Genomic DNA, 26,226 nt, shown 5'->3' with positions numbered 1-26,226 from the left:
TTATTAATGAAATACAAGACTTCCGTGTGTGGGATATGCCCATGTTACTCATGAGCAGTGTACAGACATTATTTCTGTTAATGGCATCAAACAGACAACTATGTAATCAAAGTGCTGTATGTTCCTTCAGGAAAGTAATCAAACTGTAGTTGCCATAGTAAATATGTATATTTATTTATCTAATCTCCATGTGCTTCCCCTGGCTGGACTCCACATTCCATGTGTCTTTAGCCTGTCATATATTTCATACTGTTTAGAAAGAAGGGAACAGTGGCAGGGGTGGGAGTTACTTCAGGATGATTCCAGAGGGTAGCTGTCTATGTATAGATGCCTAGGAATGTGAATTTCTGTGGCTGAGTTAATGCTGCACTCGCAACCTTAATATTGGAATCCGTGGAGGCTGAGGCCCAAAATAAGTGATGGGGCTGGCAATTAAAATACTCTCCCCTTCCCTGTATCCCACAGAAAAATATTTCTGACCTTCCCACCCCTCTTCACACATATTTTTGATCCCATGAATAAAATGAGACAGTTAACCACACTGCAGTTCTTCCCCTCCTCCAGGAAATAAATTCTGCCTCACCAATAGCTCCTCTGCTGTTATTCCCACCACTGCTTTTCTGAAAATGAACAGGCAGCCCACTTCCATTCTGCTCTCTACTCCTCCACCCCCAACACCTGATAAAAGCTGGGGGCTCCAACTGATCTGCTTTCATCTTTCCCCCTTCTCACCATATCCCAAGCTCTCCTGCTCCCCCTTTCAGCCCCTCATCACTAGGTCCCAGACTCCCCCCATTTCCAAACAAGACCTCTCTCTCTGTGTGTGTCATGTTCCCCATCATTCTGTGCCCCCACACTCCTTTTCCTCCTCTGTGGGCAAGGAGAGATGTTCTGCTGCTGTTTCTCCATTTTCGGGATTTCAGTCAAAATAATCTGTTTCTGGTGGGGTTTTATGAACTATAATTTGTTGGAACCTAAAGAACATAACAAATAATGTACTTGCTCAAAAGCAAACACTAGGAAATGGTGAGAAGCAGAAACAATGCAACAGAAAAAGGTATCTTTACAGATGCTAGCATTGTGTATATTAAAGCTTAGATTCTGAAAAAATGTATGCACATGATTAAGTTTACTACACACGAGTAGTCCCATTGGACTTTCATCTTTGGGAAATTCACCTTTGAGATCAACAGGACTGCTACCTGTGCATAAAATTAAGCACATGAACACATTTTTGCAGGACTGGGGATCTAGATGTTACCAAGGTATGAGAATGCAGAAATACAGTACATACAATATTACTGGAATAACAGGATTAATTCTGAAAACTGACTAGGAAGTTAAAATATTGAGATATGAAATACATTGCAGGGTTCACATGAAAAAACTTTTACCAGTATTTTTGAATGACTTTCCTTATGTCTGGCTTGATATCAGGTACTAAATTTAGGAATGGAGCCAAATGGCAATACAAAGTAAAGAACAAGTCCCACAAGCAACCTCCTTCCTCAAGGAAAACACATAGATTTTGGCAAAAGTTCCTGATTGGGGGCGGGGAACCTGAACTGATTTTTCAAATCTTCTCCAGAGGTTTCCATTGCCTCCTTATGTTGTATTTTGTCAGACAACAATGACAGCATGGATAGATGTTAATGACAAAAATGATAGCAAAATGATTCTTGGATCTGTGTGTCACAGACCTCGGGGTAAGAGTTGTTGGCGAAGTAGATTAGTAGATTAGAAAATACTTTTACAGGTAAGCAAGGTCTGTGTAAAGGCCGGAATATTGATCATGTTCACAGATGATTTTAATTGCTTAAATAGAGATAAATTCACCTTTGTGCACTGAATGGGAAAAGAGCTCTCTGATCTGCACCACTTCAACTGCACTTCATGATTTAGGTGAAATTCATGCTGCTGTAAAGGGGCCAACACAAGGCCCTCCACAGTACTATAGCACCATATTGAAGGGGAAGAGATTGTGAGGCCACTGATGGAGCTGCCAGGCAAGGATGCTTTGATATCTCCTCTGTGCTCTGTATGAGTGGAACCTGCATAGACTAGCCCAATATAAAAGGAGACAAAGAAGCAGACTGGGAGAGGGGCAAATATGAATCCAGCCAGCCTACCACACCGCACAACCGGGATTGCAGCTGCTATTACAGACCACAGGATGGAATAGATGTTTCAGAAGGGGGAGGTTGCACTGCAGATTGGAGAAATATTCCACAGTCTATCCACACTTCACCCTATTAATATGCAAGAACTCTAGCCTTATATGGCTATATTAAATTTCACCTTTAACATAGGGTCTAAGTGGTACATACGTGGTGCCCAAGGTCTTGTGTGGGCCCTCTGCAGAAGGTTGAATTTGCAGCATGAGATAATATCTATTAAAAGGTACATGAACTAAAAATGCAGGATTGCTTTTTTATGCAGTTTCTTGAACACTCTATATCAGTCAGAGGCTGTTCTGGACTAAGCCAGGAAGTGAGCCAAGTATGAAAAACACATCTGAGGTTGTGGAACATCTAAGACTTATTGATCACAGTGTAATTACACTTGAAATGTATTAGGGGAAGTAACTAAAACAATTTTGACTCTAGGAAAGCTGATTTAGGAGCGTGCAAAATGCCCTCAGGGAGGCTGATTGAAATTCTCTCATGAGGTACGGTGAATTTATTTCAGAGAAGAGGGGGACATACTCAGAGAAAAGGTGGATAGATTTGTACATCAATGAAATCTAAACAGACAAACATGGTAATAATGAACCAAAATATTGCACATTTGAAAAGGAAGATGAAGACGATGAATACCATAAGTAAGAACAAGTTAAACTGACAATTAAAGGAGGAAAAGAAATATAAAATGCCAACCTACAGCTGCTTATTGGAACAAACAAAGATTCTTGATTTCAAATATTATAACAATAGGCAGAAGCTACAGATGGAAATATATCCAATCAGAAACAATAGTGGAAAAATATATATAAAGAATCAGACAATTTGTTACATTAAAATGACATTTTTTTCTTATTATCCCAGAAAAGAAGTTGTGGAGATACAATTCCCAAGTGAGGGATCTAGTTTCATGCTGCAGTAGAAGTTAGATAGTGTTCATATAGCAATGGAAACCATAATTAAAAGATGGGATACTTTAAACTTGAATGTGATCCTCTTAAAATAAGCATCTAACACACTGCATGCAGACATTTTTCATTCCAACTGTGTAAAATACCTCATGTAAAAATTAGAGATGCATCCAAACCAAGACCCGGGCCTGTATCTGTATTTGAGCCAGATCAAATCTTGGATCCAAACACCCCGATATTCTGGCAGGTTCGGAATCCAGATACAAACTGTGTGGCTCTAGGCCATCACTAGTAATAGAAATAACTAGACTATTTTACATTTATTGCATGTAGCATTTTCATTCAAGCATCACAAAGCTGTTTATAAATAATCAAAACCTTGTGAGCTAGGTCATATTGGACCTGTGTCACAGATGGGTAGACAGAGGCATGAAGAAGTTAAAAGCCCACATTTTCTAAAGAAGCCATTCATTTTTGGTGACTACATTTTTGGATGTCCTAGTTGAGAAAACTTTTTTCAGATGTGCTAAGCACTCATAATTCTAAAGAAAAAAAAATTGGTGCCTGCTCAGCGTCTTTGAAAATCAGGCCCTAGGTGTTTGAAGTATGATGCACAAAAATGGAGGCTCCAAAAATTAGTTCCACTTCTGAAAGTGTTGGCCTAAGTTACTTGTCTGTGGTCCCACAGTGAATCCGTTACAGACTAGGAAGAAAACCTAAAAGATTCACAATCACAATCCTTAAATAATAACAGTGGAATGCAACCCCTTAGAGAATGAAAGGGGGCAGATCCTTCAGGAGTGTAAATTGTCATCACTGTTAACATCAGTGAAGCTATGACAACTTACAGTAGCTGAGGATCTGCCCGTGGATCTCTACAGCACTAAGATATTCTAAATGTGGTTAAGAATCACCGAGAATGCATTTCTGTGTGCTTTGGGATAGAGGAATTTTAGCTTGTGACAGTAAAAACTGATAAAACAGCAGTTCTCAACCAGGAGTCCAAGGCTCCCTGCTGGGCCTTGAGCAGGTTTCAGGGAGTTCACAAAGCAGGGCTGGCATTAGACTCACTGGGGCCCAGGGCAGAAAGCCAAAGCTCCACCTTTCCAAGCCCCGCCACTTGGGCCTGAAGCTGAAGCCTGAGCAGCTTAGCTATGCGGGGCCCACTGTGGCGTGGGGCCCTGGGCAATTGCCCTGCTTGCTAACCTCTAATGCCAGCCCTGTTTTTTATATGCAGAAAAACAGTTGTTGTGGCACAGGTGGGCCGTGGAGTTTTTATAGCATGTTGTGGGGACCTCAGAAAGAAAAAGGTTGAGAACCCCTGTGCTAGACGGATCTGGAGTTCAACCTGAGCTAGAGAAAGGTGTGTTTTGCCATCAGCTCAAAGTGTGAGCTCTGAAGGGGAACTGTAGATCATTTATCCAGTATCTCCTGCTGAGTCAAGCAGAATTATTCGGGGGTGGAGGGAAAAAGGAGGAGGTGGCTTCTGTTACAAAGCAGCAATCCCTCTGCAATCTCTCTCAGCACTGGAGGTGGATTTATGCCAGTCTAATCCTTAATGTTGCAGAATTAAAGATTCTCTGTGTGGAATCTCAATAGTATCAAAGTGAAGTTTGTGCATTTGTTTACCTAATTTCTTAATGTATCTATCATGTTTATTATGGTAGGGCCTAGGGACCAGCTGATAATGGGGCCCCATTATGCTAGGCACCATCCAAACAGAGAATCAGAGATAGTTCTGTCACATAAGTATTTTCTTCTATATAGTTTCTCTTCCTTTTTAAAATTTTATTAATTATTAAAGTAAATAATCTGTCTTTTGTTTTATGCAACCCACTGAGATTGGTAATATTCTAATTTGATCTAATTTGAGACGCACTACATTAAAAAGGAGGCATGGGAGAGAGTCTGGGAGAGACAGACTGTCCTAAAGTCATTTAAAAAGTGGATGGTAATGGCAATTTAATAATTTATGAAGAAAACACCCCAAACTACTTGTTACAGAATAATCCAGTACTTCCTGCTTTCAAGCAACTTTTTCATTTCAAATGGCATTTGCCATTTATCCTCGTTTGCTGTTTTTATCTTGTATCGTTTCTTTTTCTAAGCTTGTGACCCTGATATTTTTCCCTCTACCCCATGACAAACATCACACTCTAACATGTGCTTATCAACTGTTTACACTGTGGTAAATTGACTAAAAGCCTCTTTAACATTTCCTCATTTAGAGATCTCTCCTGATCAATGGTGAGTTATATGAACAAAGGACTTGTGTTTCATGGTGTTTGCTATTCTTTTGCTTATTACATATGAGAATTGGCTACATTCATTCTTTCATGAATTCATACCAAATGCTCTATGCTAAATTATGCATTGCCATGTTTTGCAATCTTATCCTCTATCATTGTTCCAGTGTCTTGCACAATACTGAAATCAGTGTTGTAGGCCTGAAATATTCTGGCCCCTCGCATGTTTGTCTTAAAGGTCACCTGCAAAGAAAAAAAAATTGGACATGACATTTTTTTGTTTCTTTTTGATGTATAACGGAGGCCTGACATGTTTTTTTCCTAAAGAAGACCCTTACTTTTTTTAATCTTAGAAATATCAGGAATTTATATATTGAGAGAGCCTGATTTTGCATTTTAGGCAGTTGTTTATACCTATTCAAAGAGTGTGCAAAATACGACTAAAACACGATGGATAGGTTTTATACCCACTTTGTAAAGTGACAATATGAGGTGGAAGACACTAGAGAATCAGGCCTATTGTCTTCCCTTTTCTTTTTGAAGGTCTCTTTGGAGGACCAGAGTACTGGATTGTTAGCTTTCTATGCCTTCATTGAACGGATAGTGATATTGGCCCTGATTCAGGAAAGCACTTAAACATAAGCTTAAATCCATTCCTATTCAAAAGCAGCCCCAGTGATTTCAATGGGAGTTAAGTATGTGCTTATGTGCTTTCCTCAACCTGGCCCACTGATTCTAAGAAAGATCTTTTGTCCTATCTCTGTTAGATGTGTTGAGTTAAATAACAAAGACCAGAGCATTTAAACAGTTTTAAAATTCCTTCCTCTTTGTTGCTCAAATTTCATTTCTTTGGTTCAGTTGTCCATAGAATCTTCCAGAAAAATTAACAGTAGCTGAATTTCTAAACTTAAAACAAAAAAAACCCGAAACAAAATAAATACATTTCAGGCCCTCTTGATACAACATAAGGATGCAATCCCCCCTCCCCTTTTTGTCATTTACAGGTCACATTTAATTAGACTTCCTTACCTTCCCATCAGATTCTTATCCCATTCCATTTTACTCTACATTTCAGACACATCCTGTCAGTTTGCATTCTAACATATTTGTTGCTTAGTGTTTCCCTTCATTCTTAAGAAAACTACAAACCACAAAATTCTGATTCCTGATGCTCCTTTTAGACCATGCTAGTCTTTCCCAGGAGAAAAACCTTCAGGAAAGGATAAGTAAGCCCTGGAAACTCTAAAAGGTGCATCCCAGGGGCAGCTACAGGGAACCCAATGGAACTAAATTACTAATGGTTTATGCCAAGTTTGGAACCACACTGATCACAATAGTAGAGGAAAGGATCCGCCCCTTAACATAGAAATCTGCAGTTGTACTTTCTGGTGTTTTTCCTTACCTAAAATCAAATCTACTATAAACTCTATGATTATTTCCTATTTAAACAGCAATTCAATGTCAAATCCACAATTCATTCCTATTATCTATTCCTATTTTATACACCCTTGTGCTTCAGTAGTTAAAATCTCCCATTATGACCTCTTTGGCCTTCTTATATCCAATCATGAACATCCAATCATTTCAACTGTCAGTCATGGGCTCTATAAAAAGTTCACACTCTGAAGCATCTCTAGTCTCAATCCATGGCTTTGTATCATTACCAGGTTCTCAAAAATCCTGTATTTCATAGACTAATACTTACCTGCACTAAAAAATTGTACCTCTTGTTTTCCATGGTGTTTAAAAAAAATGCAGTTCAGGAAGTTGACTTTTCTAAATTAAAAAAGGTAAATAAATCCAAAATTAGGTCTCTTTTGCATAAATTCCAAAATACAAAAGGATAAAATATAGTGTGATGTCAAAAACTCACTTGTGTGATCAATACTATAGTGTTGTAGTTTATTAATTAAAATGCAGCAAGGTGGACTAAAGTGTAAACCAGGTTCTAAAAAATAGCCTTTATCATTGAAGTCTGGGCTAAAAATCCTCATAACAAACTTAAAGCTATTTTAAAAAACTTTTTAAGTACAAAAGACAGGCAAGTGACTAATCCATGGCACAGGCAAGTAGCTGGTAAAATATAATTTATAAATAGCACCTAATAGCAACTTCTGGAGAATGTACTGAGGCTACTGTTTTTGTGTTTATGGTCAATTTATGCCCAGATTTATCCTATAAACCAGTTTGCTCTATTAAATTAATAGATTTTTATAAACATGTTTGTATATAATCTTTTCCATCAATAATGTAGTGTTTTATTTCTATTGCTAACTTTTCATTTATGATGAAACAAATTAAATAAATAGCTCTTTTGAGTTACATACCTTCATAAAAATTCAAAATTTCTCTAATTTTCTGTTCAAAAAGTCGCTGCATGTCTTTCCCCCCTCTTTTAGCCAAGCCTCATATGCAATATGCTTTCTTTTAGCTTCTTTATGCCATTTGTGCATTTATCTCTGTGCAACACTGATTTAAAGTACTCCTTAGAAATGTCTACTCTTTCTGTAAGAACACATTGTTAGATGTAACTCATCCCATCTGTATAGGATTCATCTGTTTCCTTGCTTGAAAAGAATATGCTCAGTGAAGTGTGGATTGCTTTCTTTTTCCTCACAGTTTCAACAATGTATACATCACAAATAAAAATGTCACTACATCATCTAGAATTCTTGGTTTTCCTTTATTCTCTTTACAATTTTCACATTCCTTGTCCACAATCGACTTTATTACAGCTTTTTTACAACATTTGTAATAACTTCTATTCCATTGTGCTATTTAAGTTCTTGTGCTATGCCGATTACCATAATAGCTAATACTCCTCCCTCCAAAGGGGCTGGCAGTTGTGGTGGGGGAGTAAACATTGTTAGTAGCATCATTAACTCCCAAACTGATTTATGTCAGGAAATCCATCAGGACCTGAGAGGAGCATGCTGCAGAGAAGAGTTGCTTTTCAGTTTCACCCCAATTAAATGTTTGCTTTATCCAAAACTATAGACACTGCAGTGGTCCCACTAAGTGACTTTTGTAAGCTCTCAGGAAAGGAGTATCTTGTAAAGTGGAACTGCTCTTTCCCCCTTCCATTCTTTCAACCCAATTTTTGACACATTTGCTCCCTTTTATTCCCCCCCCCGCTCTCCCCCCCCAAGAGGACATTACTGGGCTACTGCAATTGATTCCATATAAGTATGGTGGTCTCATTCTAGTTCCTGATGAATATGGGTCCACATAAGGCAAACAGATGAAAAACCACCTGTGTAATTTGGCAATAACTACGCAGGACTGATATAGCAGTTGCAGATGGATGTTGCAGGGCAGGATCTGAATTTGATCTTGTTGGTGTTGATCCAGAACTTTCAAGATGTACTAATTTATGTCTTGAGTTCTCCCTGCCAGTAAGATTTTTATTTGACTTGCCTAAAATTTATCGAGTTATTGCACTGATATCATAATGCCTCATTACTGGCCCCAGTCAGGATCCGTGTAAACCTGATACCTATTTGAGGGATAGAGCAGCTCCTTCTTGGTGCCTCTAAGGTAGAGTGGAGGTGTCATTGAGTACTGCTGTCTATGGCAAGAATCCAGCTTGTAGTGGTCATCCAGTCTCACAGACAAACTGATATTTTTGCCGCAAATATAGTATCAAGGGGTAGCCCAATTCCACGGTTACGCTTGTGTGAGAGCAGAAAAATTTCTGCATGTGTAATTAGATACGTATGTAATGATAGCCATTTCTGCTGCTATTTAAACAGATAGAAGAATGTTTAAGTTATGCCCCTTTAATCAAACTAGAGTGCAAGCACTTTAAGGCGGGGACTGTGTTTTTGAAGGTCTTTATATGGCACGTAACATAGTGAGGCCCAGATCTAGATTGATGCCTCTAGATGCTCCTGGAATACAAATAATAAAATAACAGACAGGATAGACTGTTAAAACCAGAAGGTTCCATGATGATTGGGGAGCCCCTTTAATTGGAGACTGGTCAAAATGTGAGACTCAGACGATTCCATGGCAGTTGGGAACAGTTGTGGAAGAAGAGCAACTATCACCACAGCCCTGCAAATCTGAAGATATCCACGGACCATGTTGATGGATCGGATGCAGACACAAATTTTGCATCCACGCAGAGCTCTAACTGATCACTGAAGTAGCTTGTCCTGGTGTTTTGTAACCAGCGGTGGGAACTTTTTTCTTCTTTCCATTGCTAGACGAGAAAGGAACTAGAAACAGGGTTTTCCGAGATCGTTTTTCAAAAGCTAGGATACTGCAATTCATTTATTAGTGAGAGCATTTTAAGAACTCTGGGTGGTCAGAAACCAGGAGGCAGGTCCCCACAACACTATCATTCTCTAGCCCAGTGGTCTCCAAAGTGGGTGCGCAAGAGTCTCCTTGGGGGTGCACAGCAGGAGGAGCGTTTTTTTTTTTTTTTTTTTGCTTCGTCAGTTTGGGCGGGAGTCCGAGCGGCTTTTTTTTTTTTTTTGCTTCGACAAAAATGGTAGAGCCGGCGCGGCAGGGGATGCGTGCTAAATTTTTTTTTTACTGATAGGGGTGCGCGATCAAAAAAGTTTGGAGATGACGGCTCTAGCCATTTTCAAGAGCTGTTCAGTCCAGTCTAGTCTACATCAGCCCAGCCTCCAGACAGCATCTGCAAAGGCAATGCCCAATGGGCTCTCGAACCTCCTGCTCAAGGGCGGATGCAAAGGCTAGAGGGGCAAAGAAACACTGAGAAAACAGCATTTTGGCCCTTCTCTAGCGCCTGTGCAAAGTGTGCCGAAAGTAACTGCCTGGGTGTAATAAACATGGCAGAGAGTGAACTGCAGGGGTCGGTAGCGGTGCCTAGTCCTGAGAGGGGAGGGGGTCCTGGGAGTGAAGGGCAGAGGTGGGCAGCTGCAGGGCGTAGTGCGCTAATTCCTTGGCATGTCAGTGACCTGCAAGGGGGGACGGGGACGGGGGGCGGCTGGGAGAGGGCCTGGCGCTATCCTAGAGCCAGCCCTGCTATGTCGGAACCTCCTCCGTTCCGCCTGCCATCCATCCTCTTCAGCCGGTGTCTGCAGGAACAGCCCCGGGGATTCCGAGTCTCCCTCGGGCTGAACGTTTGACAAAAGCTGCTGCGGACCCTCAGCAGTCGCGGGCAGCTTCTCCAAACAACCCCCCCCCCCCCCTCCCGCCGTCAGTGCAGCTCCAGCCTTTGCTTTGCCCCTGCCCCCCATGCAGCGCCCTCCGAGTGGCACTGCCCGCAGCAGCAGGCAGCCAGGCCCCCCGGCGCACGCTGCCCAACTTGCGGCCGGGCGTCGCGCGCACACGCACCGCTCCTTCCCAAGCCCCTCCTACCGGCGGTGTTATGACGTCACCGCGCAGGACGCCGTGCCCTGTGACGTGCGGGGTAAGGACCTCCTCTCTCCTCCAATCCGGGGGGACGGGGAGGGAAGCGGTCGTCGGTTTCTCCGCCCGGCTGGGGGCGGGAGGTGAGACCCGGATGAGGCGGCAGCTGGCTGCTGCTGTGTGAGGCGGAGCGGACCGCAGAGGAGCCGCGCGGGTGTCTTGGGCGGACTAAGGCTGCGCCTCCCCCGCCCCGTTCCCAGCCCCTCCGCACCTGCCCCAGCTCCATGCCCACAAGATGGAGGCGGCGGCGCTGGTGTGAGGGGGGAGCCCGTGCCCAGGTGCGCGCCTGGCGGGCGTCGAGGCGGAGATGCTGCTGGTCTATGTGATCCTGATCTCGGCTCTGGCCGGTTCCTGCATCACGCTGCTGCTCCAGCTGCTGCTGCTCTACAGGAGGAAGCCGGAGCCCCCCGGGGTGGCCAGAGCCCCCAGCGGCCTCTTCTTCGCCAGGGTCCTGCCTGACCACAGCCTCAGGGACTATTTCCACGGCTCAGACCCGGCGGGCAGCCATCAGCCCCAGGAGCCTGCCCCTGCCGCCGCCGCTGCTACCCCCTCCCCGGGCGCCGCCAAGCCCCAGGCTGAGCCCGGCGCCAAGCAGCAGCAGCAAGAGCCCCCTGCGCCCCCTTCCTCCCGAGAGGAGACCTGCTACTTCCTCAATGCCATCTGCCTCTTCCTCTTCAGGGAGCTCAGGGACACCTCCCTGGTCAGGCACTGGGTCACCAAGAAGATCAAGGTGGAGTTCGAGGAGCTGCTGCAGACCAAGATGACGGGCAAGGTGCTGGAGGGGCTCAGCCTCAGGGATGTGTCGCTGGGCGACGTGGTGCCCATTTTCAAATCCATCAAGCTCATCCGGCCAGTGATCTGCAGTGATGAGGGCTGCCCTGAGGAACTGGGCTTCGAGGTGGATCTGGAGTATAATGGTGGCTTCCACCTAGCCATCGATGCGGACCTGGTCTTTGGCAAGTCGGCATACCTCTTTGTCAAGATCTCCCGGGTGATGGGGAAGCTGAGACTGGTCTTCACCCGCTTGCCCTTCACGCACTGGTCCTTTTCTTTCATGGATGATCCTGTGATAGGCTTTGAGGTGAAATCCCAGTTTGAGGGGAGGCCCATGCCCCAGCTCACTTCTATCATCGTCAACCAGTTCAAGAAGGTCATCAAGCGCAAGCACACCTTACCCAATTATAAAATCAGGTAAGGTGCCATGTGCCCCTCTTCCCTGCAGTTACCTTGGGACAGGCTGCATTCAAATGCCTGTCATGTACTCACAGATAAGGAAAGGTTTTTATTGGCACTTTTTCAGGCATATGACAATGGCACTTGTATAGTATCTTTCATCTTGTGATCTCAAAGCATGTTGTAAAGGTGAATTAGTATCACTTTCATTGTTTTACAGATGAAGAACGTGAAGCACACAGTGTGGTCCAAGATCAGATAGTAAATTAATGATAGAACAAGTGATAGAACCCAGGTATCCCAACTCCCAGCCAGTGCCTTATCCACTTGCTCTATGCTACCTCTTTGGAATGTAGAAGGATGGCCTTGTGGCTAAAGCACAGGATGCAAAGTTGGAATATGTGGGCTTTGTTCCAGGATCTGCTATTGACTGACTGTGCGACCATGGGCAAGTCACTTGGCCTTACATTTCCTATCTTAAAAAACAGGGACAGTAATTCTCACGTGAGGCAGGAAATAATTCACTCACTGTAAAGTGCTTTGATATTCTCTGAAAGGCACTGTAAAAGTGCAAAATATTATCTTTTTTCCCCCAGTTCATTGCTGCTTCCCCCTGCTCCTCCAGCCCCTCCATCTGCCCTTGTGCAGGTCTAAGAGTTACATGGGGACTACTGCTCGCTACTCAAGCTGCCATCATGGAATTTTCTAGTGTCAACTTTGTCTTTATTGTAGTAAAGGAGTGTGAAGAGCACCTTCTATCTGATTTATACACACTGCAGTTTTGCATATAATGGGATGTCCAGTGATTTATCTGTAGTGGAAGAATCCAAGTGATCAGTTACGTACCAGTCTTAGGGAACACATTTGTCCTCCCATCCACCTGTATGTTCTACTATAGTTTGCATGATTACTTGCTAAATATAATAATGTGACCCTTGCATGGTGTCAAGTATCAGGGGATAGCCGTGTTAGTCTGTATCTACAAAAACAACAAGGAGTCTGGTGGCACCTTAAAGTTAGTCTTTAAGGTGCCACCAGACTCCTTGTTGTTAATGTGACCCTGTTTACTTGATTCCTCAGCACTAAGACCTCTGTAAAGCCCCTCTCAGGGGAAGCCACACAAAGGAATCCCTGAAGAGGTCCATCTGAATTCTAAAGTATATTTAATTTTTATGTTGAGGAGATGGCTTTAAAAGCCTTTCCTGTCTATTTTTTGTTACACATTATGCTAAGCTTGTGTGACTGTATATATGTGGAAAATGATTTAGGGCGTGGAAAATCCACAAAAGCAGGGCAGGTAAGAAACTTCTCAGGGAAAATGCCATATCAGAATCTTAATTCTCTTAACAATTTAGAGGCTTTATGGTTGTGAATATAACTTACAAAGTCTGACTCAAGTCTAAACCAATGTGGTTGGGTCTTCCTGAGTCTTCAGACAGACACTTCCAGTACTTCAGCCGTTACTCATAGCATTCCCACAGTGCAGCAAAATGAAAACTGACTGGAAGCTTGTCAGCTTTAAGGGCTGCTATTGGAACATTGTGGACAACAGTGAAATTCACAAGAATCAGGTCAGTTTCATACAGTTGCAGTTTGGGAAAGGGACTTGAGCTACTGGTTGTGGAAAAGGACCTAAAACAGAGACTTTAAACCATGATTTGAGGATTCCAGTAACTTAGAGGTTAGGGTCTATTTCAGCAGAAGGTGGGTGAGGTTCTGCAACGTGCAGGTCAGACTAGATGATCATGATGGTGGTCCCTTCTGACCTTATTCTCTGAAGACTAGGGCAGTAAGGCCCCCACTGACTTCAACAACCACTTGCAGCAAAGTGGGGAGGGAGGAGAGAACATTCTCCTCCCTTCTTCCTTCCAGTTGCCAGGGTGTCTGTGTGTAGGTCAGTGATGGCTCACTCCCCTCTTCAAGCAGTTGTGGAAGGGGTCTTGCATCTTACTTGGGAGGTGCCCCTGGATAGTGGAGGCCCCTCTCCTCATTCAGTCCAAGATATTAGATGTCATGGGAATTTTTCAAATCCTGTGCATGAGAGCTACTGGGTTAGGATTGTGAGTGTGGGTGAGAGAGAAAGAAAGAAAGTGATAAGTTAAGAAAGAGGAGTATGTTGTGGTGGAGGGGAGATGGACTTTGAAAAGAGAATTCTGAGTGACGGAAAATACTGGGCAGAGGTAGAGCACAAAATTTAGGGCTTGGCTACACTTGTGAATAACAGCGCAATAAAGGAGCCCCGGGTGCACTAGCTCACTACCCGTCCACACTGGCAAGGCACGTAGAGCGCTCTGGCTCCATGGTTACAGCGCTGCTGGTACTCCACCTCGGTGAGTGGAATAACGTTTGCTTCGCCCCCGCTGGAGCGCCGCAGCGCCAGTGTGGACGAGGTGTTGCATTACTGCGCTCTGATCAGCCTCCGGAAACGTCCCATAATCCCCTTAAGTCAAGTGGCCACTCTTCTCATTCTTTTGAACTCACTGTAGGAATGCGGATATGCCGTTTGAAAGCTCTGATTCTGACAGCCGGCTGCTTATCTGCTCCGAGATAAGATAAGTGTGCTCTGAGACAGATTAGTGTGGAATGCTGTTTGTGAGAGAGAGGGGGAGGGAGGGTCTGCTGCTGTCTGAACTTACAAGATAGCATGCTGACATGCTCTCAGCCCCCCAAAAAACCCACTCTCTCCCCCCCCACATACATACAACACACTCCCTGTCACACTCCTCCCCACCCCCTCATTTGAAAAGCACGTTGCAGTCACTTGCCTGCTGGGATAGCTGCCCATAATGTACCGCTCCCAATGCCACTGCAAGTGCCGCAAATGTGGCCACGCCAGTGCGCTTGAAGCTGTCAGTGTGGACAGACTGCAGCGCTTTCCCTACTGCGCTCTCCGAAGGCGGGTTTAACTCATAGCGCTCTACATCTGCAAGCGTAGCTATGCCCTCAGTAAGAAAGAGATATGAGTGTGGAGAAGGGGTGGGGGAGAGAAGGTAACTGACACTGAAAGAAATGCAGGAAAGGTATGGCATGATATGTTACAGGAAAGAAGAGAATGAATTTCAGGGAAGGAAAGTCTAAGAAATTTTGGAACCTAATTTAAAAAAAACACAATCCAATAAAATATTAAAAATGAAATAGTTATTCCCTTAAATAGCAGGGAGTTTGGCTTTGAAAGTGTCATGGTAGCTTAGCTATTTTTCACCCTGGCTTGAAGACTTAGTACACAGGCTAGTTAGTAGGTGTTGGGTAACAAAATACCACTCCTGTATATAAGACTGTTTCCTCAAGAGATCTGAATGTGCTTTATGGACATTGAAACTTAAAACTTAGAGCACAATCTGTGTGTATAGTGTTGACCCCCATATACAGAGGGTTAAACCTGAAACACAAACGTTTTTCCCAAGGTAGCACAATGTCAATGGTTATTGGGACAGGGGCCCAGGAGTTCTAATACTGTTCTCAACTCTAAACCACACTGCCTCATGGATAACAGTTTTAGAAAAGTAATCTTTCTTATTAGGCATTTCATGTTTTAAATTTCTTTAAAAGAAGGCAAAACACTGAACCTGTGATTCAGATATTTATGCTAATTTATTCTTTTATACAATTTTTCAGTGTTTGGGAGGAAGCCAGATAAATTTTTCCTGATGTAAACCTTCAATAATTTCTCATCTGTATGGAATGTATTTGTCCCCGCCTCTCTTTTCTGTGATTTTAAAATATTATTGGTTAAATATTTAACAAGCAGTATGTTGTTTGCAGTTCAAGCCCTTTCTGTGGCTTTCCCCTCCCCACCTTCACTCTAGGAGTTTTGCAAACAAATAATTGAATAGTTGTAATAGTAATAGTCTTAGGCTATGTCTACACTACAAGCCCTATAGCAGCACAGCTGCAGTGCTGCGGCTACACCACTGTAATAGACGCTTGCTACAGACGGGAGGAGTTTTTCTATTGCTGTAATAAATCCACCCCCTCAAGAGGTAGTGGCTGTGTCAACTGAAGACTTCTTCTGTCAACCCAGCTGTGTCTATACCCAGGCTTAGGTTGGCATAACTATGGGTATGTCTATGTTGCAATTAAAAACCTGTGGCTGGCCCATGCCAGCTGACTTGGGCTAACGGGCTGTTTAATTGTGGTGTAGACATTCAAGCTTGGGCTGGAGCCTGGGCTCTAGGACCCTGTGAGGTGGGGTAATAGCCCAAACCCAAACATCTATGCTGCAATTAAACAGCCCCTTAGTCTGACCATGAGTCAACTGGCACCGGCCAGCTGTGGGTATCGAATTGCTGTGTAGACATACCCTATGTGTCTCGGGTGTGAATTTTTCAGACCCCTGAGCGATGTAGCTGGGTCGGTATAAGTTTTAGGTTTAAACCAGGCCTTAGAAAGAGAAGATGTTAGCATACAAGGAGTTCTCTTTTGAACCATTTAAAAAGGGGACATTATTTTGGCTCGGTAATTTCCAAATTGCAGGCCTCAAAGCTGTCCTATCTTGTTTCCAGCTGTTAAATAACATTTAAAGAAGCTAAAAGTACACTTTAAAAAAAAAATACTATTTGTAAGTAAGCAACTGCTATAGATGCTACAGAGATATTTGATGGCCAATGACAAGAGAGGAGGTCTAGACAATTGTTAATGGATTGTTGAAATGGTCATTCAAACAATATCTTTATTAGGGTATGGCCCCCCATGACAGAAATTGAGAGCCCCTGCGATAGTCTGCAGTCTATTCTGACTGTCCTGATAAAGCTTGTGTAAACTAATGTAGTGAACATCTAACTGGAAGTCTAAACTTCTTAGCCAGAATTACCTTTTAAAGATAAGATTAGAGGCACCAGTGATGTCCAGGAGCAGTACTTTGTTGAGAATCCCACCTCCCAGCTCTCCTCATCTGGAAAGAGAAGATGCTAAGACTTTTACTAAGATGCTGTTTCTGGAGCCTACTGATATTTTTATATCTTCCCTTTCTTGCAAAACAGGTGCCTGTTACAGATTTGAAAGTCTGTTCGCTGTAGCTGCCAGAAGGGAAAAGACACATCTATTCTCTCCTATCCTTTGCTCACCTAACCCAGGTGGAAAAGTTTCTGCTACTCTATTCTCCCTCTTTTTCCGTTTTCTGGGTCCTTCTCCCCATGAAAAAATTCCAATGCCTGCCTCTGTTGATAGAATTATCATTATGACATTGTCATGATTCATGACAGTTTCATGGTTCTTAATAGCACCAGTGAAACTGACCAGAGACTTCACTATATCGCTTGGCAAACTAGGATAAACATGCAGTAGAGCTTTCTGTACACACTGTAGTTTATCACATTTGGAAGATCTTCATAGCCACAAGAGCAAATAACTTTTTATTTAAACGTGTTTATTTTTTTATTTGAATAGCTTATACAAAGCTCTAGGCACCCTGACATGTAATTAATATTATAGAAAAACAAAACCCCAGCAGCATCAAATAACTATTCATAAAGGAACTTGGCTAGCTTGCCACCAACTAAAAAGCTGCTTTCCACCCTTTCATCATTCCCTCCGCCTACTCCAAAAATCCTGTTGAACAAGATGTCTTTTCAGTGTGCCTGGAAGGTCACCAAATTCAGTCTGTGATCAAATGAAAGCTTTAATTCTGTTGGTCTTCATGATTTTGGCCATTGGTTTAGAATAGCAGAAAAAAGGGTTTTAAAATATTTTTTCCCCCTCATATTGTCTAATTATGGGTTCTCACAGTCAGAAGGTAAATCTCAGAATCTCTTATCCTCTGAAAGTTTTAAGTTTTTTTAAAAAAAATAATTAAAATAAGTTCTATAAGCAATAAACCACTCACAGGACATGTATTAGGTTACTGGTGTGCTTTTTGGATTGGTGAGGGCATAAGCTCTTTGACATGTGAGTGATGACCAAATAGTGCATTTTCATGCCTTGCAATTTATGTATTTCTGTGTGACAAAATCCTGTGTAGGAGAATTACATGGGGACCAAGAAAATCTCAGTGAATGCAAAGGATGGTGGGAATAAAAAAAAAAAATCATAAAATCAATGCAGGTTGAAAGACAGTGTGTGTGTGAGAGAATAGATTTATAGTGGTAATTATACTTGTTTGCTTCAAAAACTGATCCAGTTAAGGATTAGAGTTAATTGGTTTGGTGGGCAATGGCACTTCCTTTCTCAAAATGTTGGCCCTCAATCCTACCTCCTATTTGAGGGGATGTGTGAGATTCTTTGAAACAGTTGTAAATGGAAATAAAACTACAGCACTGGCTTACCTTTCTTACAATTGTGGATTTAAAAAAAATGCTTGTTTTCAGACCAGTGGTGTACTTTTTGGGTAGGTAGATGCTGGTGGGGTGAGAGCCTGGGGGAAATCTGATAAAGTTCTGTTGCAGACTTCTTCAGTTTGATATCAATGTGTGAAAAAAAACTTGAATGTTTGCTTTTTTGTGTGTTCTGATATCTCAAAAAAGACTTGTTTCAAGCTTGCTTCTCAGTGAGGACAAATGCCTTTGTTATTTTCCAACAAACTTTAGTGTTTTCCTAACTGGTCTGTCATAACTTGCATATTTTCAAGGCTTTCAGTAAAACCTCTACTGTTTATTTCAGCTGACTACTAATCTATCTTTGAAAACTCAGATTTATTTTTAGGATTAAGATAATATACGACACCTAATGCTTTGGTTAAAGTGAGAGAAGGCATGGCCTATTGTTAAGGTTCAAAACTGGGAGTCCAACTTCCCATTGAGACTCTGAGTAAATCACTTAATTTTTGCCTAAGTTTTCCTACTTAAAAATAGGGGTGATACTCTGCTATATCATATGGGTGTTATGCAAATGTAGAGCACTTGGAGATTCTCATATAGAAAGTAACACGCACACATGAAAAACTTATTCCTTTGCATAAGTTGGTCTTCAGATCTTGTAAATCTTTGCAACAAAACGGTAAGCTTTTAGAAAGCAATTTGGGTGAGGAAAGTGAGTTTCAGCAATGTGATGTCATAGAATGCTGCACTCTAATCACTATAGAACTTAATCTCATGCTGACAGTTTCACTATAGTAGCTAGTCATTTCATGTTATTGGGTGACTGTGCTAAACTGCTTATTCAACATTCCTGCAGTGATTGCCTCAAGTCACCAACGCTAGTCTCTGTATATAACTCATGTTCACACTTGCTTGGTTTTGAACTATTTCAACATTTCATCACTCTCCATTGAACAATCGGAGAATTTATTGATTGTACAGAAAGGTAAACAAAATAAAATGGGGGTGGACTTGAGAGAGTAGAAGAAGCATTTGGGGGAAAATATTAGATACTCAAATGACAGGTTCAGTAATTCAGTAAAGAAGTGTCAGTAGGGACTAATAATCTACTAATGGTTCCATTTTCAAAATGTTAGGCACAATTCAATGTTATACTACTTTTTTCAGCGACATTTCAGTGATAGATTGGACCAATGAAGTTATGAAGCAGATAAGTTTTATTCTGTATATTTTTTTTTTCTTGAACAACTTACAAGTTTTCCTGAAGATAGTCAAGTGATATTTGTATTTTAATGGGACAGTTTTGATAAAATAAAGAACAGCAGTACGTAAGTGATGAGAAGGTACCTAGTCACCTTATGTATGCTTCATTTTAAAAAATGCATCACCAAAGGTGTCTTAGTATGTTTATTTTACTGCTGTATTATGGCTTCTGAGCAATCAAGTGGATTTGGATCTAAAATTAGTTTAACTTTCATTTTTGGAGTAATAAGCAGACACATGCTTTTTCTGAGTAAAAACATAAATTCGCCTATTTTTAAGGTCAGAAGGCAGGGACCATTCTAGTAATCTCATCTGACCTGCATAAAAAGCCATAGAATTTCACTAACGGGTTCCTAGATCAATCCCAAAACTTCTGATTGAGCTAGAGAATCTTCTAGAAAGACATGCTCTTGATTTAAAGACTTAGTGATGAAGAATCCTTGGTAAATGTTTTCCAAAGGTTAATTACCCTCACTGTTCAAACAAAAACCAAAACTTTTTGGCCCAAGGGCCACATCGGGGTTGCGAAACAGTATGGAGGGGGCTGGGTAGGGAAGGCATGTTTCTTCTAAATGGTACTCAGAATTGTAGAGCTGCTGAAAAAATGCTACCTAAGTATTTGGTCTGTGTATACGGTATCTGCACTCTAAATTCAGTGAATAGTTTATTCAGATTTGATATTAGTTTGACACTCACTTAAGCAACAGTAAAATTGTACTGTGTTCTCTGTAGTAGTAGTTTGGACTACTACTACCTGGCTGTCTTATTTTAAGATCCAAGGATGGTAGCAAATACTCTTATTAAAAATATATAGAATTTCCCCCACAGAGTGCCATTGTTAGATTTTTTTTTTTTTTTTTTTAACTATTTTATAAACCAGCCTGGTGTTCTTGAGGAACAATTCTCCCTCCACTGTACATAAACACTGTATCTTGGTTTACAAAAAAAATACATCGGGGTCACAACAGTGAAATAAGTGTCTCATCTAATCTGATTCTTACAAGGTGTAGGTGAAGAACATATTATGGGGCAATTAATGATAGAATTGACACCCTTGAGTTCATTAACTTTTTAGATTACAAATATGATGTTTTAAAGAATATAACTTGAATTATATTAGCATTTAATTCCTATTTTCAGGGGTTTATCTCCAGCTAAAATTCTATCATTCAGTAAGATTCTTTTTAAAAAAAATAAAATGTCTAGAGATCTTCTGTTGTAACATTTGTGAGGGAAATGGGAAAAAGAGGTAGGATCATAATACTTTGGTCTTTGAACTTCTGTATTTAAAAATACTGTATGGTATGGGACAAGGGAGATATTTTACATTTCAGCCACAATGTCTTGCAAATCTTTGGTTCTCAATGTGTACACTTTTGGCTGTTTTGGCTTAAAGAAAAGTTCTAAAATATTTCCAAATCCTTGATAGAAAATCAAAGAGAAAGTTCACTATGATTTACAATACTTACCTGCAAGTTTACCTACATCTTCTGTATGAGTTTCTGAATATGTCCTTAATGGCGAACTTATTTTTTTTATTTTCCTATGTCAGTTTTAAACATCAATGTAACTTTGTGAACAATATGTTCTCATGGTAAAGGTTGCCTATATATAAGTACTACGATCTTCATGTTGGTTTTGTAATATGTGGTGTTAAAACAGGATCATATTTTGTTTACTAGTGTCACTAATGTAATTTAAAACACTTAAGCATTTTGTACATCTGGTTTTGTTTACTGTGAATGGTGGTAAAACTTTTGTACCCTTGTATAAAATCTGCCTGTTTCTCTGTACCACTCCATTTTGAGTGAGACTCGAAGATGATGAAGTTGAGTATGGAATTCCATGTTGTAATGTAAGCATTAAAATAAAAATCAAATAGGCGGTGACTTTACTAGTGAAAATTAATCAGGCCATAACTCTCATGTGTAGCAAATGACCTATAATGCTAAGAGGGTTACTATCACAGGCGAAAGTAACAATGTAGAACACGGGGAAACTGAAATTCACAGTCTTGGGGTGGCATTGCCCAAAAAAAAAAAAAAAAAAAATTAAAAATTAACAGCTTTTTTGGTTGGGCAAATCATTCATTTACCGAAACATACAGTTTTGGTCGACCTGAAATTGTCTGCAAATTTGATGAATTGTTCTGGTTGAAACTATTGTTTTTAGGCTTGCTTCACAAAGTGGAATAGTGGGTGGTGCTGCTGTTTGCCCACATTAAAATGTTTAGGCCAGTAATTAGGACACTTACCTGGGAAGTGGGAGCAGGGACTTGAATTTAGGCAACTTACCTGCGAATGGGGAGACCCAACTATCAGGTTGTAGGGTATTCGGGAATGAGGGGGTCTCAATCCCTTCTGTTGAAGCTGTTCCACTTTGTGTAAAATACCTGAATAGTCATTGGGCCACACACAGTGAGAGAGAGTAATTCTGTAGCCTGGTGATTAGTGTACTCACTGGAAGAGGGGAGAGGAGACCCGGGTTCAAATCCCTGCTCTAGCATGGGGAATTGAGCTTGCGTCTGCCACATCCCAGGTGAGTGCCCTACAGCTGGGCTGAAAGGTGGGGTGGTGGCTCCTTCTGGACACGGTGAATTTAGGCTTTGGATTTTGTTTGACCTGAACTGAAATATTTTTTTCATTTCTCCCCCCTTCCCCCCCCCCCCACTTCCAAAGAACAGGAAAATCAGTTATTCACTCAGATTTAATTGTGCAGATAAATCTATTAATGATTGTGTGTATGGTGTTGGGGGACCATATAAGTACCTAAGACAGTGCTGAAACGTCTGTAACCTGTTCAACTTTTAAAAATTATGTGTAAATGAATTTAGGGCTTCTGAAAGATCCTAGATTGAAAGTCATAGCGTGCTTCACTAATGCTGTAGTCCTGATGTGGAGGGACTATCTTTGAGTCAAAATCAGTCAATTCTTGGCCAGTATAGAAGCTTATAACAAGGGTATCAGTGGTTTTCGTGCTGTAGACATGGAGAGGAAGTATGTGTGATGGGTTCGGTCACAGAGACCCCCTTGGGACTGTCACCTGATGTACTTAATTTACCTCTGAGCCCGTTCTCCCTGCCAGCTTGGGACTCCAGAACCCTGCCTTGTTGAGCCAGACATGCAAGCCTGCTGCAACACAGACCCAGGTGTGGTCCATGCCCCCAAAGCTGCAGACTTTAACCAAAAACTGCTCAGCAAGTCACCTATCTCCAGCACCCAGACACCCAGTTCCCAATGGGATCCAAACCCCAAATAAAACCATTTTACTCTGTATAAAGCTTATACAGGATAAACTCATAAATTGTCTGCCCTCTATAACACTGAGAGAGAGAGATGCACAGCTCTGTTCTCCCCCAGGTATTAATCACGTACTCTGGGTTAATTAATAAACAAAAGTGATTTTATTAAGTATGAAAAGTACGATTTAAGTGGTTCCAAGTAATAACAGACAGAACAAAGTAAGTTACCAAGCAAAATAAAACAAAACACGCAAGTCTAAGCCTAATACATTAAGAAACTGAATACAGGTAAATCTCACCCTTAGAGATGTTCCAATAAGCTTCTTTCACAGACTAGACTTCTTCCTAGTCTAGGCCCAATCCTTTCCCCTGGTACAGTTCTTGTTAATTCCAGCTCAGGTGGTAACTCTGGGGATTTTTCATGACTGGCAGCACACTTTGTTCTGTTCCACCCCCTTATATATCTTTGGCACAAGGCGGGAATCCTGTGTCCCCTTTCTCTGGGTTCCCACCCCTCCTTTTAAATGTAAAAGCACCAGGTTAAAGATGGATTCCAGTTCAGGTGACATGATCACATGTCACTGTAAGATTTCATTACCCACTTGCTGGCGCACACACATACAGGAAGGCTTACAAGTAAACAGAGCCATTTACAACCAATTGTCCTAGTTAATGGGAGCCATCAAGATTCCAAACCACCATTAATGGCCCACACGTTGCTTAATTACAATAGGACCTCAGAGTTATATTTCATATTTCTAGTTTCAGATACAAGAATGATACATTTATACAAATAGGATGACCACACTCAGTAGATTGTAAGCTTTGTAATGATACCTTACAAGAGACCTTTTGCATAAAGCATATTTCAGTTGCATTATAGTCACACTCATTAGCATATTTCCATGAAACATATGGAGTGCAACCTCACAGTATGGATTGGAGATGAAAGCAGAGGATTGGAATTGAAGAGATCTGGGTTCTACATGCAGCTCTGCCAGAGACTTGCTGTTATTGTTAGCAAAGCTTTTTCCTATTTATAAAATGGGGATAAAACCCATCTTGCAGGACTATTTTGAGGCTTAAAGTTTGTATAGTACTTTAAGAGTCTGTTGTATGGAAGAAGGTATTATAGAATTGGAAAATAATGCTTTGCAGTAAGGAGTGGACAGACAGCTTTTTGTTGCTCCCCAGTACTCTGAAGAATAATCTTCAAATAAAACTGAACATCCATTATTTATGGTATGTAATACTCAACAAGATTGCACATTTTTGAAACATAGTATACAGTAGAACTTCGGAGATATGAAAGTCAGTTACCAACTGACCAGTTAACCACACACCTCATTTGGACCCAGACAGACCAAATACAGTACAGTGCTCTGTTAAACGTAAACTACTAAAAAAGGGGGGTGGGGCAGGAAAAGGGAGGGAAGCAGAATTTTTCTTCTGCATAGTAAAGTTTCAAAGTTGTATTAAGTCAATGTTCAGTTGCAAACTTTTGAAAGAACTATAACATTTTGTTCAGAGTTACGAACGTTTCAGAGTTCCCGAGGTGTTTGTAATTCTGAGTACAATGTGTCTGATTAAACAGTTACTTGTCTAATGCAAGAGAAGGATTTTTTTTAACAATCAGAATTGGCATCTAATCTCGCTGAATGAAGGCAGAGTTGCTGCTTTATTTTATTTTTTTCTTTATTTTAAGATTAACTAAAAGCTGTCTGCTGGCATGTTTTCTGGAGCAATCACACCCTGCTTTGTCTTTCAGTGTCCATGAAGGAGAGCACATTCTTTCTTTTTTTTCTTTTGCAATAACTTTTTGAAAGTTCTCTCTCTCTCTCTCTCCCCCCAGCCCAGGTCCATCTAGCCTAGTATCCTGTCTTCCGACAGTGGCCAATGCCAGGTGCCCCAGAGGGAATGAACAGAACAGGAAATCATCAAGTTATCTATCCCTTGTTGCCAATTCCCAGCTTCTGGCAAACGGAGGCTAGGGACACCATCCCTGCCCATCCTGGCAAATAGCCATTGATGGACCTATCCTCCATGAATTTATCTAGTTCTTTTTTTAACCCTGTTATAGTCTTGGCCGTCACTACATCCTCTGGCAAGGAGGTTCCACAGGTTGACTGTGCGTTGTGTGAAAAACTTCCTTTTGTTTGTTTTAAACCTGGTGCCTGTTAATTTCATTTGGTGACCCCTAGTCCTTGTGTTATAAGGAGGAGTAAATAACACTTCTTTATTTACTTTCTCACACCAGTCATGCTTTTATAGACTCTATCATATTCCCCCCCCCCTAGTCATCTCTTTTCCAAGCTGAAAAGTCCCAGTCTTATTAATCTCTCCTCATATGGCAGCCGTTCCATACCCCTAATAATTTTTGTTGCCCTTTTCTGAACCTTTTCCAAGTCCAATATATCTTTTTTTGAGATGGGGCAACCACATCTGCATGCAGTATTCAAGATGTTGGTGTACCATGGATTTATATAGAGGCAATATGCTATTTTCTGTCTTATTATCTATCCCTTACTTAATGATTCCCAACATTCTGTTCGCTTTTCTGACTGCTGCTGCACATTGAGTGGATATTTTCAGAGAACTATCCACAACGACTCCAAGATCTCTTTCTTGAGTAGTAACAGCTAATTTAGACCCCATCATTTTATATGTATAGTTGGGATTATGTTTTCCAATGTGCATTACTTTGCGTTTATCAACATTGAATTTCATCTGCCATTTTGTTGCCAATACCTGCTAAAGAGCAGTTTGACTTGCCTTATTACAAATCTGATGGAATACATGGTGGAGTTGTTCTGAAACAAATCAAGGGGAACTGGAGCTCAGTCAGCTCTCTGTATTGATTACGGAGATGCATACTACATTCTTTACTGTTTAGTTTAGTGTAGAGGAAATTTTTCCTCCCTGAATATACTCTTGCTCTCAGTGTGCTCCTCCTAGTTTATGCAGGCTTTCATGATAATGTTGTGCAGTTGACCACTGTACCCTGCTTGTAACCTGAGAGACTTCTGAAGGTGATTTAGAAAACCTTGGAAAACCACTTCCCCCATGCTGAGCACTAATCCATTATTCATTTTCTAATCTATTTTTCATTTTCCACTTACCTCTCCACGAGGAAGTTCTTACACAGATTCTCCGTAGTTTGCCCACTATATCAAGGACAGTCTCACAGAGGGCCCAATTCAAGAAAGCATTTAATCAAATATTTATCTCTAAGTATGTGCTTAAAGTTAAGCATGTACTTAAGTGCTTTCCTGAACAGGTTCCAGCTGGAGGTATTCTCACCAGCCTGTTGTAGCCTCAAAACACAACTTCCATTGCAACAGGAGAAAAGCTGGAAGGAGTTCCCATGAAATGTGCTTCCATAATTACACAGAGGCACATTGCCTTACCTTTGATGCCTGCGCTCTGCTGATCACTGGTTTTGTCTCTGACATTGGTTGCATATTGACAAAACAGACCATGGCACTATCCTATTGGGAAACTGGTTAAAAGATAGGAAACAAAGGATAAGAATAAATGGTCAGTTTTCAGAATGGAGAGAGGTAAATAGTGGTATCCCCC

General features: G+C 41.4%; 1 protein-coding gene across 1 annotated transcript in view; it reads left to right on the top strand.

The window, feature by feature from the left end:
* The first annotated feature begins 11,026 nt into the window (after positions 1-11,026).
* The window catches only part of PDZD8 (PDZ domain containing 8), a 124,083-nt gene continuing 108,883 nt past the window's right edge, over positions 11,027-26,226 (top strand). Inside the window, exon 1 of the mRNA XM_065408069.1 lies at positions 11,027-11,910. Within this exon, the coding sequence (XP_065264141.1) occupies positions 11,027-11,910 (884 nt within the window). The remainder of the gene's footprint in view (positions 11,911-26,226) is intronic.

Source organism: Emys orbicularis, chromosome 7 (assembly GCF_028017835.1).
Source record: "Emys orbicularis isolate rEmyOrb1 chromosome 7, rEmyOrb1.hap1, whole genome shotgun sequence".
Lineage (NCBI taxonomy): Eukaryota > Metazoa > Chordata > Testudines > Emydidae > Emys > Emys orbicularis.
This window is presented reverse-complemented; position numbering and strand designations above follow the sequence as displayed.